The sequence below is a fragment of the Falco biarmicus genome, chromosome Z, assembly GCF_023638135.1.
Source record: "Falco biarmicus isolate bFalBia1 chromosome Z, bFalBia1.pri, whole genome shotgun sequence".
Lineage (NCBI taxonomy): Eukaryota > Metazoa > Chordata > Aves > Falconiformes > Falconidae > Falco > Falco biarmicus.
This window is the reverse complement of record NC_079311.1, coordinates 23,583,225-23,600,947: the sequence shown is the minus strand read 5'-3', so window position 1 is coordinate 23,600,947 and position 17,723 is coordinate 23,583,225. Positions and strand designations below refer to the sequence as shown.

The window sequence follows — 17,723 nt, the reverse complement described above, 5'->3', positions numbered from 1 at the left end:
GTACAGCAGGTGTTCTGGAGCCTCACCCTTCTTCAGTGCAGCCTGAAGCAGTCCATGGCAGGCAGATGGTAGGTTGTGTTTCCACCCCTGGGACAGTCGACTCCAGATACCCTCTCCTGAAGTAATCTATGCCAAGGATGCATGGATCCTCTGGGCCAGTCACAATAGAATGATTTTGCTACTCATTCACAGTCAAGCTTATTTCAGTCTCCAATACAGTTACCTGTTGAGATCCTTGTCACGCCAGAAACACTAACAGGTTATGCCCCCTCATAGGCTGATTTTATTAAGAGTACACTGTGCAACAGTATCTACTAGAGCTTTATGTTCCTGTGGATCTGATGTGCCAGGCCGTTGGATCCACGCAGACCAGTAAATCCAGTTGTCCCTGTCCTCCCCCTGGCTGGAGACAGTGCCCTCCTAATGTCGCTCATAGGATTCTCCACCAGGGCAGCCAGTGGTACGAAGCAGATGTAGTGTGGAGCAGTTCTGCTTACTTACATCTTATCAGAATGGATTAGAATACCATTTCGTAGGATTGAGAGTAAAGCTGGGAAAACTATCCTCTGGAAACTGAAGCATCAGCCTTCCTAGAAGACTCCCTATTTGTGATCATTTTTCCTTGTAATTCACACCCCTGTGCCTCCAGGATTGAGGTAGGTTTTCCATCCCACCTCCTCATGTCCCCTCTATGGTCCTGCAGGTAAAACCACAGGGTACCCTGTGGTGTGTATCTTCTATACTCTCCCTCCCAAACTGAAGGGTGTCTACGGTTGATAGCTGAGATGTGGGTCTGTCTAGGTGGAGAGTGGGATATATCCTCATCAAGTGGCTGGACCAGCCTCTCCACAGCTGAGATAATGGAGGCAGAGACACTATCTTCATAGTCCTGGAGACAGTGAACCACTTCATTCACCACTGGTGGCGCATTGTCTCTCCATCCCAATACTGCCTGAGTTGGCACATGATGATGGTGCACTCCATACAAACTTCTGCCACATGGGTTGTGGGCATATGACTTTGTCAGGATCTATAGGTGACTGTGCATCATCCTGGTCATAACAAGTCATCTCTTTCATGGCTAATACCCTGAGTTACCGGACACCTTTCTCTATTGCAGTCCACCTGCTTGGGCGACACGTAACATCCTCCTAGAAGGGATGGATACCTTTCCTTAACACTTGACAGGAGTCACCTCCAGAAGCTGAGGACTCACATTCCTTTTCCAATTGCCTTGTCAATGGCCCCTTCTTTAGAAAGTCATCCCAGGTGCTCGTTTTCCCTACCCTCTAGTTCTGAACTATTAGCCCCATTATCCCAGTATTGAAGCCACCAGGTGACATGCTCACCTGGCTGATGGGCATAGTTTTTCCACATATCCTGCAGTTTATCTAGTGACAGGGATCAAGAGGTTACTTTTTGTTCAGCTTCTTCATTCTGATCCTGTGATGGCCCTGCTTCATCCTCCTTTAATAAAAAAGCTGGTTTCCATTTCCATTTCTTCTGTATAGAGGCAACTGATACTGACATGGGTTGGTCTTTTGCATGGTGTGCCACAGGGGCTGGACTAGCCGCAGGGGCTGGAACAGTTGCTGTTTCTGTCAAGGGGGCTAGAGTAGTTATAGTTAGTCACTTAATTCTCAACCAGGTCCTGGAGGTGAAAACCACATTCAGTATTCCTAGAAATAGGGTCAGGGTGTCCTGGTTCCAGCTGGGGTGCAGTTAAGTTCCTTCTCGGCAGCGGGTGCAGCTGTGCTGTGGCTGTGCTGTGCGAGCAATGCTGACAGCACACGGGTGGGTTTGGCTGTGCCCGGGTGGTGTCTATCCTCAGTCAGGGACTTCTCAGTGTCTCAGGCCCGGCCAGCGAGAGGGCTGGGGGGGCACGGGGAGCTGGGAGGGGACACAGCCGGGACAGCTGGCCCGGGCTGCCCAAAGGGATATTCCACACCATAGGACATCACGCTCAACAGATAAAGCTGGGGGAAGAAGGAGGAAGGGAAGAACGTTTGGCATTATGGCGTTTGTCTTCCCAAGTAACCGATACGTGTGATGGAGCCCGGCTTCCCTGGGGATGGCTGAGCACCTGCCTGCCTAAGGGAAGTGGTGAATGAATTCCCTGTTCTGTTTTGCTTGTGTGCACGGCTTTTGCTTTACCTATTAAATTGTCTTTATCTCAGCCCTTGAGTTTTACATTCCTTTCTGATTCTCCTCCCCATCCCTCTGGGTGAGGAGGAGTGAGCAAGCGGCTGCCTGGGGCTTGGTTACTGGCCGGGGTTAAACCACGACACAGGGCCTGTGCTATCATGCTTCCAACGGACCAAAGATATTCAGAATTTCCAAAAATCCTAAATGCTTCTGTAATTAGCCGTGTGGAGAAGGGGAAGGTGCAGGACCCCACTCATTGGCTGACAGTCCAGGAAAACAAAGCCAAAGGTGCAGATATTGGCATTCCTGGCCAGGGACCATGCAGCACACAGGGGTAACACCACCACCAAGTACACAGATCAGGTTAGTTTTATAACCAGCCAGTCTATCATATCATAAGCCAGTACTATATAGTACAACATTTTGATAACTTTAGCGCAGGTCCCAAGGAGAACAAACGGCACAACAGGGAACACAAACTGCAAGTAAAGTAAATAACACAGCTCTGAGACCATGGGTAGCAACTTTAAGAGAGAGAAACCAGTATTGTGGCCAATTATTATTAAGCCAATACAATTAATACTGACAACAATTTCATTCTAACACACTCTAGTTAGACCTGTCATTATCTCAGCCCTTCGTGTCCCATGTTGGGTACAAAAAGGGACTGTCATGGTTTAACACCAGCTGCTAACTACATACCGTGCAGCTGCTCACTCACTCCCCCTGCCCCCGACCCAGAGGGACGGGGAGGAGAATTGGAAAGGAATGTAAAACTTGAGGGTTGAGGTAAGAACAATTTAATAATTTAAATAAAATAAACCAAACCCAGTAATAATAGTAACATATAATGAAAAGGAGGGAGAAGTGGAGAGGAATGAAATCCAGTCGGAATGGACAAAACAAGTGATGCACGGTACAATTGCTCACCACCAGCTCACCAATGCCCAACCAGTCCCTGAGGAGCAATGCCCAGGCCCTGGCCAACTCCCCCCAGTTTATACACTGAGCATGACATCCCATGGTATGGGATGCCTCTTTGGCTACTTCAGGTCAGCTGTCCCGGCTGTGTCCCCACCCAGCTTCTTGTGCCTGTACAGCCCTCTCACTGGCAAGGCCTAAACACTGAAAAGCTCTTCACTTAGTATAAATATCACCTAGCAATAACTAAAAGCATCAGTGTGTTATCAGCACTGTTCTCACAGCAAGTCCAAAACACAGCACTGCACCAGCTACTAAGAAGAAAATTAACTCTATCGCAGATAAAACCAGGACAGTTACCTAACTTACCCTTAAAAATGACATAAGGGATTTCATTGAGTAACTGCTAATACTATATAAATACTGTTTTGTTCTATTAAATGTAAGAAAACACTGTTGCAGAAAAACTCTCAGAAGAAAGGAGACATTAAATGTGCTGATTATGATTATGTTAATTAACATACAAGGTCACGCATACAAACAGTCACTATGCTAGGATGAATTCCAGGTATGTGCTGTTTATTCTAAAAGATGTATGTGAACATTCACAGAAAAAATACGGTGGATTTGAAAGGCCCTGTATCCACATCTTAACTTTTTCCCCAAATGCCATTTGAAGCCTATCCTTTGGACGACACATAATTAGGCACAACACTAGTCTTGTTGATCTCTTTCATTCACCAGCTGAGATACCAAGGGTCTAAATAAAACCTCTGCTGTAGTTTTATACCTCCTAAAACAACACCATTTTTATGGTCATGAATTAACTTCTAGAGACATTTCTCAGTTCAGAGCATCTGGGGTGAATTGTGTTCAAAAATCAAGCAGATATAACCAGAAGGGACCACAACTAAACCCCAAGCTTGAGTTACTTGCTCCATCTTGTGCCAACACTAAAAGTCACAGTCATGTAACAAACCAGAACCATGAGCCGACTGTGCTACAAAGAATTTTTTCTTATTGAGCTGCTTTTCAACCAAGGCAGCTCTTTGGTTGAACAAATTCTAGCATAGAGTGAAACTTGAGGACTGCACACGGTGGAACAATTCATTCAGCTGTATAGGCTGACTTCAAAAAAACATGAAACCTCCACTTAGCTTTTCCAGTTCATTTCATAAGCAGTGCAGGCACCTAGCTTAGGGCTGTATATTTGCCAGAAAAGCCAGGTGCCTGAGCATCTTGTGAGGCTCCTTGCTCCCCATCAAAACGTGCATGACCTGTTGCTTGAACCAATTTCAGACACTAACTACTCTAACCCAGCAAACTAAGGCAAAGAAGGGTTTTTTAATTGTTTTAGAATCCATTCACAATGGCCAGCAAAATGCATGCATGTGGCATCCTCAAACCAGACAAATAATGGGAGACAAAGAGTTAACCACTCACTGCCAAAATTCTTCTTTCATCCAAGTGCCTCCCAAAACAGTCAACCCATCCATTAATTTCAAACTATGGGTTTGAAAGAAAAGCTGTTCCTTAGAAATGTGAGCTAACCAATGTGGTCAAGGAGGATGCTAACTCCTTTGTCTGCCATAAGCAGAAGAACATGCAATCCCACATCAATGAGACAACTTCAAACATTTACTGTAATCCCAGTCATACTGCTAGAACAGCCACCAGTGATTTCTATGTTACAGACCTGGGCTATGGATTTGTTAGAAAGGCCAGGTACCAAAGCATCTTGTGAGGTCCCCTGCTCCCCATTACCCTTGGGAGGAGAATAATATAGTATATTAGTGATGTTATCATCTTCCAGAATTGCCACCAAGAAATCCAGAAGAACACAAGGCAAAAAAATCCGACTTAACAACTACTTTTTTTTCCCCTCCAGGGCCACAGAAGGGAAATTACTGACTTTAAAGAGAAGTTCAATTCTCTGTCAGTAATAACCCAAATAATATGCCATTAGCAACCTCATTAAAAATTAATAACGATAAGAAACAACTCAGGACTTACAAGGCAACTGGTTGGTAACTTTCAAATGGTTCAAAACGATTGACAATTGTATTCTCAAGTGACTCACTGCTCAGTTTTTCCACATTACAATCTACCTGGACATCAAGCTCCCAAGAAAAAGAACACAATTAACACCATGTAACAACAAGCCCGAGATATATACTTAAGTCACTTTTCCCAGATTACTAATGCCAATGAGGAAAGAAAAATGCAATAACCTGTGTAAAATACACCAACTAACTTTATTAACTTAAAGATACTGATAGCTCTAAGATGTTATATTATAAACCTTCACGTGACTTCACGTTTACCTAAGAACTGGAGCGTTAACATTCAAAACCATGAAAAGTTCAGAAAATTCAAGTTTGAGTATACTCCTCCGACTTGTATTAGCTGTAACAAATACAGACTTTGAAATACATAAGCCTTTATTGAATATTGATTCTTGATATGTTTTCTAGACACAATATTTAACAAACAATACTTTTTTCTTCATCCTCGAATAATGCAGGTATCTGGCTTTTCATCTGTATCTGTCCATCTTCCTTCCCCCAGAACCTGCTTCTTTTTTTCATTATGAATCTCTGAGAGGACCTGTGGAGGACAAAGTTAGACTGAAACCCCAGAAGATTCTGTATAACTGTGGAACCACTGACTAAGGCAAGTCCCAAGAGAAACCGAGAAAACAGACTACAATCATGTAAAACACAGCACAGTGCTTCTACTCACTATCTTATTTGGCATACAGTAAGTATTGTGCTCTATCTATATAAAAGCACTCTTTCAGTTACATGGATCACAGACCCTGTGACAGCTTCCTAATGGAGATGGATGAAAGATAAAATTAAGGAACAGAACCTGGGAGCTAAAACTGTTTTCAAGACACACTAAAAAACTAGTGCAAGGACAAAGCCAGTTTTATCAAGGTTCAGGCATTTTGTTGCTGGAATTCCTAGAACAGAGTTGAGTGAAGATTTCAGGTGGTTAAATAAAGCACAGAGTGAATAGTCCGGGTCTCAAGTGAGAATAAAATCTTGTACTGGGGTCTAACAACATTTCCAGTGCTCCATGGGAAGAACAGTGCAGCAATATGAAGAGCCAGACTGAACACAGGAACTAAGCAAAGCCTTGTCCCCATCTTGGTGACATTCTGACATTCTGCAGACTGCTTCTAAACGATGTTCCCTTGTCAGACAGCTGGATTAAGGCCAGATTTAGGACTGTACAGTACTGGGACCAAACTGCTTTTGAAATTTGAAGCCCCAGTACCTGCAAAAGTTGCAGAATAATACTACTTCTCTCGTAAGCCTTCAAAGGCAGTTTCTTATTTCCACCAGATCTGTTACAGAACTGATTTTTTTTAAACCCTTTGCTTGTAGGATATGTGGCTTTATCATTCCCTAGTCTGCTGATATCTGAGCACTCACAGCAGCTTCTGCTTACAACTACTTTGTTCCTGATGCTGCTTCCAACTAGCACAGAATAGCCTGCAGGGACTAGAAAGCATCTGCATGCAGAATATTAACTCAGACTCAAATTAAGTTTTCAGAGATGGTGAGTGAATGTATTTGCATAAGCTCATAAACGATCATCTTATGGGTAAAACCCACGTTTTACCACTATGGCGCTACAGAACTGCATGTACAGCACATAAAACTTTATGTCTGCAACAGCAAAAGAGGATGATAAAATCTTTTACAAACCTGCCTGTGTACGTTTGTACAGTTACAGAGTTTAGTATCATTTTAGAAGCAATTACCAAGTTAAAACAGTCTCCAGGAGATTACTAGCATATATGTGAACCAAACGATAAAAAAGCTCCTTGTTCAGATCTTTTTTGCAAAGTCTATATATTGGGCTTATTTCAGAACAGGAGCAATTTTAACATTACACTCTTAAGTCCGCATTACTATACACATACAGGTGTCTCTGCTCAGCTTTCCTCCAGTTGTCCCAAGACTATCTACGAAAGGAAAACAATTCAACTACAGCAGAGCATAACCAGAAGTCAAAGAAAAAATAGTGACAGGAAGAGCCTGCTCATGTTTTTTTTCCTTGTATGTTTTCTTGAGGCTACTACTGTCACAAACTGCTTTGGTAAGTATAGTCTTTGAGAAAAAAAGGCCTTTTTCTCATGTCAACAGAGTTTTTTGTACTCTGCTTGACAACTCCTGCCAACCCTGGGAAATTATTAATTGCTAAATACAGAGATAGCAGAAAGGAGAAGATTGAGAACCTCATGGCCACGCAGTAGGTATATTCTTTACATGGTTGAAGACCCTGACGTAACACAGTCAGCTGCTCCCTTGTGAACAAGGAATGTTTCACCTCAACATTAACACAGAGCACCTCTGCACACTGAAAGCAGCAAGTGATAGGCTGGCAACAACACAAGGCCAAACAGCAAACAGTTACCCTATTGATGAATTTGGAACTTGGTATCTATCCATTCAGTTCTCACTAAATATCCATGTTAAATACTACACGCTTGCTTCACTTACCTGTTTTATTTACAGGACCTTTCACAAGTTCATCACAATTTACCCCACTCCAGTAGCTTCTTTGCATCGGTCCCCACACCCCGTAACAATGAACAGTGCAGTTCTGAGCTCATAGTTTGCTCATCTTCTATGACATTCAGATCACTACCTCCAATTTATGTATGAATTTTAAAACATATGATGCTTGGACAAAATCTCTGACAATGCTTTGTACGAACCTGATTTGTGGTTTCATATGGAGCTACAGTCTAAAGTATACTGTATACCCTACATACAGCTGCAAGAAGGAAAGTTGGATTAGTCATAGGCAACATCTATATCCACTCCAAAGACTTTGTAGTCATTACCTATTGTTAAAGGAGAAAGTAAAAAAGGAATAGCAAAAGATTGTTTTAGGGGAAAATTAACTGTTATACTACATTTCAAAAACAAAAATCACAGACACTTTTGTAATTTCATAGTTCTGTTTCATATACATTCTCTCCTGAAGACCCATCAAGTCAAACTCAACAGGACTAATTCTGTGCTGCTATACTACAATCAGTTAAAAGTCTGGCCCACATTCAGGCAACAAAGAATAAAATATCTCATGTTTTACATAAGGTTCATATGTTTTAAATAACTAAAGGATTATTTTTATTCCAAAACTCTCCAGTTATAAGGCCACTCTCTACCCATTTATTTAAGAAGATTCCAAGGCAATCAGTTTGGCCACTTAACATTTCTCAGGGATACTTATTTTACTTATAGAAAACTGCAAGAAAAAAAATCAAAAATCCCATAAACGGATCTAGTTCAACCAAGTTCATAAATTAATTTACATGAACTATTTTGCTACCTGGCTTACAGCAGTAATATTTTCACAGTTTCTTCCACAGCTATAAAACCCAGCTTATGATACACCAAAAATTGTTAGCTGGATGTCAGCCTGAATTACTAACTTGCTATGACGCGGCATATGTATTTCAAGTCTTATATACTCCAAATAACAACAGCACAACAGCCAACTTGGCTGGTCACAGACAACCCACATTGATTTTGTTCCTTCCATTCAATTGGTCCCTTTGTGCTTCAACAGGTGTCTCTTTAAATGGTGAGCTCAGAAGTTCAAGCACATTAGCAAAAGCAACCACCTAAAAAAAAAGTTCAGTGGTAATGGCTGTGGTGTGTAGTAACAGAGAGCCTAGAAGCATAAATTCCTTCCTTTAAAAACACACTTAATTGATACATACTTTTCTTGAAAATATTTTTTTTTCTTTTCTAATAGCATGTGGCCACTAGATGCAGAAACACTTGCCAAGATGTACTCAGCAAGAAAGCTGAGAATGCCCCACTACTGCAGCCCATTGAAAAGGGAACTATCAGCAAAGGTTTTAAGTTCCCAGAGCTACATACCACTCAAATCACTCAGATAACAGATCAAATCCAACAAGTTCCTTTCAACTGACTCTGTGAAGGGCTAGCGAAGTATACAGTCTTTCACCATGTCCTTTTGATGGGCTGTATAAGCTCGATACAAAATCAGTAGGTTTATGGGTTTTAAACACCTTACTCTACTTTTACCAGAAATTTTCTGTAATTGACCTCAGCGTAAAAAAAAAACATCTGGGTACACAGAAGAAAATACCTTCAAACAGACTCTACAAACAGAATTTTATTCCATTACTGTTAATATAACAATTCTTTCTCAGAATTAAAGAGTAGCTTTCTCAGAATTAAACAGTAGCTTCATCTCTTTACTTCAAAACCCTAGAAATTACTTAACAATGCTTAAAATTTAAAATCAGAAAACTAGCACATTTGTAACTTAATAATGAAATTAATTTTTTTCTTCACCCATTAAATCCACAGCTCATAGCTTCCTTTTTTTAAGCAGAAGTATTTCCTGAAGATTCAACCTTATTTAGACCTTGCAGTGTCAGAACAGAATAATCTGGAAACCCATTTAGTGACTTCTGCAGTAAAGATGAAATCCATTATGTGCTAAATGGAACATCGGTACAATCCACATATAATAAAGCTACAAGGCAATTAAGTTTCTAAAGAAGACATTAATCTTGCCGGCCACCTGTAAAAACCCAGCATGTTCTCACTTTCCTTGCTGACATCAACCAAAGCCACATATACTGACATTAAAAAAAAAAGAAGGTAGCAGGTGTCCTCCCCCAATGCATCAACCATCTGAAGCTGAATATATTTTTAACTGTAACATCAGATTCTGAAGTTTTTCAAAGCAAACAGAATAAAAAGCAAAAAAACCCTGTAATTAGTGTTTTTTCAGTTAACAGCTTTTTGTTAACAACACAATCCAGCTACAGCTGTGAAAACACAGTTCTGTTGTAAACAGTGTTTAAGGCCTTTTGCTCTCAGCAAGGCTGACCCCGCTCATCTCAAGCGACCAGCATCCAGCCTTCATCATGGACTGCTTTGCGTTTTTTGTTGTTGAACGGTTACCTCTCGTTGTAGTATCAGAAGAATGCCAAGCACTTGCAAGATGTTAAAATCACTGAATAACTAGTATTAATCCCAAAAGAACAGAAAGCCATTTCAGTATAAACCAACAAGTTAAAACTCTTGTGTTTTCTTAGGACATTTGTCTAGCTAGATGTTGCAAAATTTCAATATGCACACATCAAACACAATGCTCAGAGACACAGGCTGAGCACTTCATACCCCATCATTCAGCTTCTTCTGGATTAAAACACACACTTAGTTATGCTTTATCATTTTGATATCATCCTAACTATTTAGAGCCAGAAAACTAACCAGGACCTCAGGCGAGAGCCTGAAAATTAATAAGTATCTCAGGTCATGTTCCTCCCCTCCATCTGTGCCTTCCCTGCTGTTACTTGAAGAGGTTTACTGTTTGATACAGAACAAAGCATTTCCACAGCAGAGGTACAATGTTACTTCATTAGGAATGCCAATGGCTCTTTTCCCCATGCAATATGAACTAAATAAACATGTATAGAAAATGCCTGCCTTTGCTGCAAGAATAAAGACCTTCTCTTCCGTAACAGCTCAGGAGCTGGAAAGAATCAACAAACTGCTGCCTGTGCTACAAAAACTACTGACATCCCTGCAAGCAGAAGAGAAGGGATACTCACTTGGAAAGATATGACAACTTATGCTGAGTAACAGTTGCAAAACTGCAAATTTCCACCACACTGCACTGAAAGTAAGTTCTGAAAAAACAGTTCAAACTATTAAAAGGCTATAGATCAGTTCTAGTGCACAATGAAGCAGCTGGTTTTACAGCGCTGGCTTCTCTGGTTTTAGCTCTTTATATAGATGCCCAGCCATCTATTGCAAGGTTTAACCTGCTCTAAAAGGCACAGTAACACGCAGAAGTCAGCCCACCATCTCCACTGGCGCTACAGGGAAGGAAACAAAGAAATTGTTGCCCCCAAGGATAAGCAAAGGAAAGTTCAAGGAAGCAGGGCAAGAGGGAACAGGAAAACTAAGCAACTTGCCTGTATGAAAAAAAGAAAAAGCAGAAGCAAGACAATCAGTAAGCACAGAATGGCAAGATTAAGTTCAGCATAAAAGCAGGTGTAACTTTGTCTTTATTTTAATCCATTACATTAAAAAATATGGAATTACCTAAACGCTAAGTCTGTAAACCACAGAAAAACTCTAGTTGCTATACTTTTAACAGGGATGCTGTGTGTCCATGGCTGTCTGTAAGACTATGGTGGCAGATACCACCAATACATCCAAAAACCACTGAACCAGTCTGCTCCTGCACAAGCCATCACCATAAAATGGATCATGAGGGAAACTGAGACACTACACAAAGGAAGGATCACATTCCATTTACAAGACTGATTACCCAGGCTAGCTAACAACGTTGAGAAAACCGACTCCCTCTCATGTCAAAGATCATTTGTTAAACATTAATTCACTACTTCCTTATAAATATGGAAATTTAAGGGAAGACAGTAATTTATAACACTATGTTCTCTGATCAGGATCATACCAGTTATGCCTTGAAGGCACAGGTCCCTTCTGAAGCAAGGCATCAGCATCCTTCAACAATGGACACACCACCACCTGAAGGACTTTCAGTCACTGTCCTCTGGGCTTTATTTCTACTTACGGCTGAAATCCAATGTCCCTCCTCAGACATGCCCTGGAGTTTTCAACAGTGTAGCTCAAGCAAAGTTCAGAAACGCCCATTATGAAATACACACATGAAAAATTGGCAACAAAACTGAGGCAACGTAGAAAAGTCATCAGAAATGAAGGGCTTGTGTCATGGTAGAATCTCTCAGCTGTCCATGTGCTATAAAGCACTAGAACATTAACATTCCCTCAGTAATGTCTTTGAATTATAAACATACAGAAGTTTATTGAGTGTACGTTGCAGAAAAGCATCACAGCACAGACCAGCAAGCACGAACTGAGGAGGCAGCACATGCTTTAAAGTGAACATCCTAAGTTTTCAGACATCAAAATAATTTCCATGAAGACAGTAAGCAAATGGAGAGAGAAGCAATCTTGGCACACTGGTTGGAAAGCATACATTTTCAAAGTTTACATTTCAGAACCACAACTGTCAAAATAATCATTAGGCCAGGGAGAAAAAGAGTGTTGGGGGAGCTGTTTAGATAAGAAATATCATGACCCTTACATTTTATTTTTAAAGTGACTGCCAGCTGTTACAGATTTTCAACAACTTTCTGGCTCCAAAGAGATGACAGTGGGGATTGACGTTTACTTAACCTTTCTGCAGGGTCATATTCTTAGGTTTCAGGTTATATAAGACAGAAATTCCCTCACTCTTGACTCAGCTCTCTAGAGGCGATCACTAACTGCACAGGTTTCATTTTGAAAATACAAGTTCCCAGCATCTCTGGCAAATCTCGCCTTTAGCAGCTCAGTGGTTTTTAAGTTACGGTGTGAGAGCAGAGGACTAGCTCCAGAAGCACCCTTCAAACAAAATCCAGTCCTGACCAAAACACACTGCCGGTGCTTCCAGATACATGCACATTTCATCACTGCTCGCTCCAGGTAACCGCAAATGTACAAGCCCGCCGCTTCCCCCCACCCCCACCCCCGAAACCCATCAGCCAGGGTCACAACCCCCAAACCAACCGGGGACTAGCAGCAGAGTCTAAACGGGACTGTGCAACAAGGATATTGATAAAACCGTATTAAAAAAAGTAGAATCAGACGAACTGGGAGATCAGCACGATTTTTCTCTTAGATTACCTGTGACCAGGTTTGTTTAGGTGCCACCCCCCCCAGCGCCTCATGTGGTCACACCCAGGCGGGTCAGAGGCGTCACCTTCCCGACCCGTTGGGGTGGAGGCACTCCCGTTCACCCCCGCCCCGCTCCCGCAAAGCTGCCTGCGGCGGCCAGAGCCCGGCTCGCAAAGCCCCGGCCCGGGGAGCGGGGGGTCCCGGGGAGCGGGGTGGGGGGGGGGGGGGCGGGGAGCGGGGGCGCCCTGGGCTGGCCGGCCGCCGCGCCCCGTGAGGGACCGGCCGCGGCAGGAGCGGGCGGCAGCGGGCAGTGGAGGCGGGCGGCCCCCCGGCACAAGGCGGCGGCGCGGAGGGTCCGGCCTGTGGCGGCTGCGCTCTGCGAACTACGCCAACTCGCCCAGAAGTTGAGACGCCGCTTCACGGGCGGCCGGGGAGCTGGGGGGAAAGGACGGCAGAGCTCCGTACCACGGCGCAAGGAGCCACCTCCCCCTGTCGCTACCTGCTGATGAAGCCATCCCCATCGCCGTCGCAGGTCTGGAAGAGGCGCCTCATCCTCTCCTCCTCGCCCGTGCTCGAGGTATCGCTGCTGCTACTCCCGGCGCTGCTCGCCTCCGCTACGGCGGCTGCCGCCATCATGCGCCCAGCTCCGGAGGAGGAGGAGGAGGAGGCGAGGCTGCCTCAGGCGCCCGGGATTCCCGGTCCCGCCGCGCCTGCAAAGTGCGAGCGGCAGCACAATGCCGGGGCGGGGGCGGGAAGCCCCGCCGCGCGCGGCCCCGTCGAGCCCAGGCGCGGCCCCGCGGGGGCCGGAGCGCCCTGGCCCGGAGCGCTGCAGGCCCGGGCCGGCCGGGGGCCGCGCTGCCACCGCCGGGCGCCCGGGCTCGGGGCGGGGGGAGGAGGCGGCAGAGGCTCCCGCTCCCTCCCTGCGCACGCCATCACCCTGCGCCCCCCTCGGCCCATCTCCCCGCCGGCTCTCCCGCTGCCGGGAAGCACAGCGGCGCCGGAGCGAGCGGCCCGGCCGGGTGGGCGCTGGCTACCCCCCGGTCACGGTGCGCACCCCGCCAGCGGCCGCCGAGTGCTGGGCAAAGCCTCGCTCGGTCTGGCGGCCCGGGGGTCACCTGCTGCCCCTTCCGCGGTGCTGCGGCCGGTTGGACCCGGGCTGTCCGGTGGAAACCAAGCTGGGGCAAACTTCAACAAACCCAGTGTTTTCTGTAGCTTTCTGCTTACGCTTAGGCGGTTTGACGGGGTGCTGGGCCGGTGACAGCGTTCTGGGGCACAGCACCAGCTCCTCTTGACACATCCAGTTCCTTTCCACTGATCAAACTTTACCTGAAAACTACATCATTGGTTTTTCTGCGCCAACAATTCATCACCAGATAGTGCTCTGATTTTGTTCATGGCTTATACTTCTCCCTGGCTTCTTTGTCTCCTTGGCATTTGGAGTAAAGGTGTTTCCTTTGCAGTCTACATGTTGCCAGATGAAAAAACGTTTTCATCTTGCATGTATAGAACAGCTTCATTTCCTTTAGTATTTTTGGCACCCTTTTCAACACCTACTTAAGTTTTAATCAGTCCTTTTTTTCTTACTCATGTGAAAAGAACTGATACACCAATGGCAGCAATGGCAGTATCTTTTATGTCTGCTGGAAATAACGTATTTTGAAACAGCCTAGAACAGCTTTTTCCTGTTTCACAGTAGCATGTTTCTTACTCCCATCATCCTGAGATTAATTAGGTCAGCTAAGTTTCTTCCTAACCTACTTCTGTTTATGAAAAAAATACCTTGTTATTAAGGGCATGCATTTCTCTCATAGTATCAGATATTATCCTTCTCCTATGACTTCAGTCTTTGAAGACACCTGGTACTTCCCACATAACAACTTGGTCTTCCTTGTTGTTGACAGTGGCTCATGGATATGTAAAGTCAGCAAAGTTATCACACTTCTCTTGTTGCACAGTCCCTTTCAAGTATAATAACTGATGGGAATAGTTCTGTTAATATGTATTGTATCTTGATGAAGTAAGTCATTACAAAGTAGCCTCTGTAGTGTTTTTTTTTTATTAACTAAAACTACTTGCAGGTACAAGCATGCATACACTCATATTCTGTCAGTCTCTGCAGTTTTCCAAATCGGGTTGCTCACACTGGTTCTTGCTGGATGACCAGAGCACTGGGGTATGGAGCCAATGCACTTCCATACCCTTTCAAGACAATGACAGCAGAGAATAATGCAAAGTACCCTTTCAGACTGTAGTGTGTAAGCTTGGAAGATTTACATCATGTCCCATCTTTTGACCTACAAAGATCTTACTCTTAGTCTTAGCACGTGCTGCTTCTCAGTCCTGTATAGGATGTTGCTTGTGTGTGAGACTTAAGTTTACTGCAGCTGTTTGTTTACATTGAGTGTTGGATGAGCTGGGCAGCCACAAGACCATTTTCTTCAGCCAGATGCCATAGACACCCATACACAAGAACTCTTGCACACATTCTGCAAATATATCACATGTTTCTTCTCATTAAGTATATTCTTAACACACAGAGCCCTAGAACAGCATTTCCTGACAAAGCCACCAATACCAATGGAGCAAGATTGGATCCAAAATACAGCAATGAGAACCAAGAACGACCTCCCTCCACCCTGATGCTATCTACCAAGGCCACCAAGCTCTTAACCTTTTTTTCTTTTTTTAAACTAATAACCCACACCTTCTGTAATCTAGCTAAATATCCCAGTTGGCACTTTTTATCTTTTGTTCTTATCTGCATGTTCCATGCAGTTGCTTTCTTTGCAGATCAGGAATTCATCCAGTCCTTACATTCTCTCTGCTCCTTGCTAATGACCTTTCTGAGTGTTTTTTTTTTAATTATTATTATATATTGAGTATCTCCTGCTAGCTTTTCCCCTTCTGTGGGATCAGTTGCAGTTAATTTTTGCATCTTCAAGGTTATGTCCCAAGAAAACCTAGTGCAGTAGTTTCTGACTATTCCTAATGAGAAATCACTCACAGTAGCTCCTCCTAGCTGATAGGAATGGCTGATACCCTAGCTGTGGTATGGCATGCAAGACAGTAAAACCAGCTGAGCTTGCTGGCTTGTATTGTGATCCACATCTAACTTTTAAAAAGATGTATCACACTGGTTGGGAAGCAGCACTCTTAAGCTGTAGTTCCCAATATTCTGGTACCCGCAACCAAAAATTTGAGTTTCAGATGGCAAAAAAACATGTTTAAAACCGAGAACATGCGGTGCAGTAGAAGGTACAACCCTTCCTGAAGTACATTTTCGCTGTCCCTCTTAGGAAGGGTGTGTGATGCCCAGAAAGTTACAAAAGGAGAACGAGGAAGGAGACCTCCATACTGCTGCAGATGGTAGCTCTTGGAAAATAGGCTTGATATTACTCAAAAGAAGAGTGTTTGTGGTTTTCCTTTTCGAAACTGGGATCTCAGATGTCAATCTGGTTTTTGTTTCTTTTTTCATCTAAGTTAAATGAATCTATAATTTTTCAGTATTAGATTATTTTCTATAATCAACTTTCACAATAACCTGATTTCCAAATGCAAACAGGCAGTCATTGTGAAAATTAATAACAATGCTGTAGTAGCAGCTGCATTTATTCTCCAATATTTATACACACCAAATCTGAGATCTCTGAAAGATAAGCATGAGACACCTAATTTCCACAGCTGCTAGACTGCTGAGACTTCCCACCAGATTAACAGGAGTTTTAAGCTCACGTGATCTCTGAAAGTCAAGACTATCTCAAGTTAGGTGTTGAACAATAGAAAATGAAAACCATTGTGCGCCTCTCAAAATTTAACTACAGATGGTTTTGCAGAATAAAACTGCTAAAGTGACTCTATGTAGAAAGCTGCCAAATAACCAAAAGTAATTGCCCAAAAGAGAGAAAAATTCCCTGCTACACAGCTTTCAGCTGTAGCACTCTAATATTAACCTCCTTCAAAACCAACACACAAAACAACCAGCAACTTAGGATTTCAAGCATTAAGTTTTAATTTAGTAATATTCCATTAAACAAGGTAGCCAGGGTATGCAACACAGAACTTTCACAGCATCAGGAGTCCAATTCCCCAGAATACCACCCCTTCTCATTGCCAAATATTGCATCCAACCATTTTCCAGCTGTGACAAATACACCTTCTAGAGTTCCCTGTTTCTCGGAGAGGTTCTGTGGTAACAGATATTTCCCTGTAAACTGACACACTGTCATCCCACACTGAGAGGAAAGCCAGGTTCTTTTAGGGGTCAGTTAAAGCTTTATTTTCTTAACAGGATATTATTAGTACAGCACAGAATTTGTGATTAGAGTGACACGGGATTTCTACAAGCAGAATCAATATAATACAATCTGTAAGTAAACATAATATGGAATTTATAATACATCTTAACAGTTTATCATCATGCAGATCCTAACTTTACTTAGGACTTCTAATCACCTGGACCCTCTGTAGATCAGGTCAGATCTTAATACCTGGTTTGCTGTATCAGTATAACAATTATAATCTAGACTCAAAAGTCATGTAAAAGAATACATGTCAGTCTGTGGAGGAAGCAGAGGACGGTGGAGGTGTCCCTGGCTGCCAGAGGGACCCGGGTCTCGCTGTCCAGCAGCAGCTCAGCTCCAGGTTCCCGCTTAGGACTCATAACTGCTTGATTTTATAGACAGTGTTCTGGGTGGTTACGCCTCCTGGTCTGTGATGGGGCCATCACCACCACTGGCTTGGCCCGGTGTCTGGGGCCTTCAAGGCTGTTAGGGAAGGGGTAACATCTCTGGTGCCCAGGGACCTTGAGGCTGGTGGAGAGAGGGAAGAAGAAATCTGTTTGGTTTTTCTGCTTTGTTCACAGGACTTTCAGGGCCTGATAACGAGGGAAAGCAAACGAATACGTGACCCCCTTGGTCAGAAAGAATACCTGCTTGCCTT

General features: G+C 43.6%; 1 protein-coding gene across 2 annotated transcripts in view; it reads right to left on the bottom strand.

Moving 5' to 3' along the window:
- The window catches only part of MCC (MCC regulator of WNT signaling pathway), a 228,089-nt gene extending 213,262 nt beyond the window's left edge, over positions 1-14,827 (bottom strand). For both annotated transcript variants that reach the window (XM_056323800.1, XM_056323801.1), the window contains exon 1: positions 13,285-14,827. In XM_056323800.1, the coding sequence (XP_056179775.1) occupies positions 13,285-13,421 (137 nt within the window). In that variant the 5' untranslated portion in view covers positions 13,422-14,827. The remainder of the gene's footprint in view (positions 1-13,284) is intronic.
- Between the last annotated feature and the right edge of the window lie 2,896 nt (positions 14,828-17,723).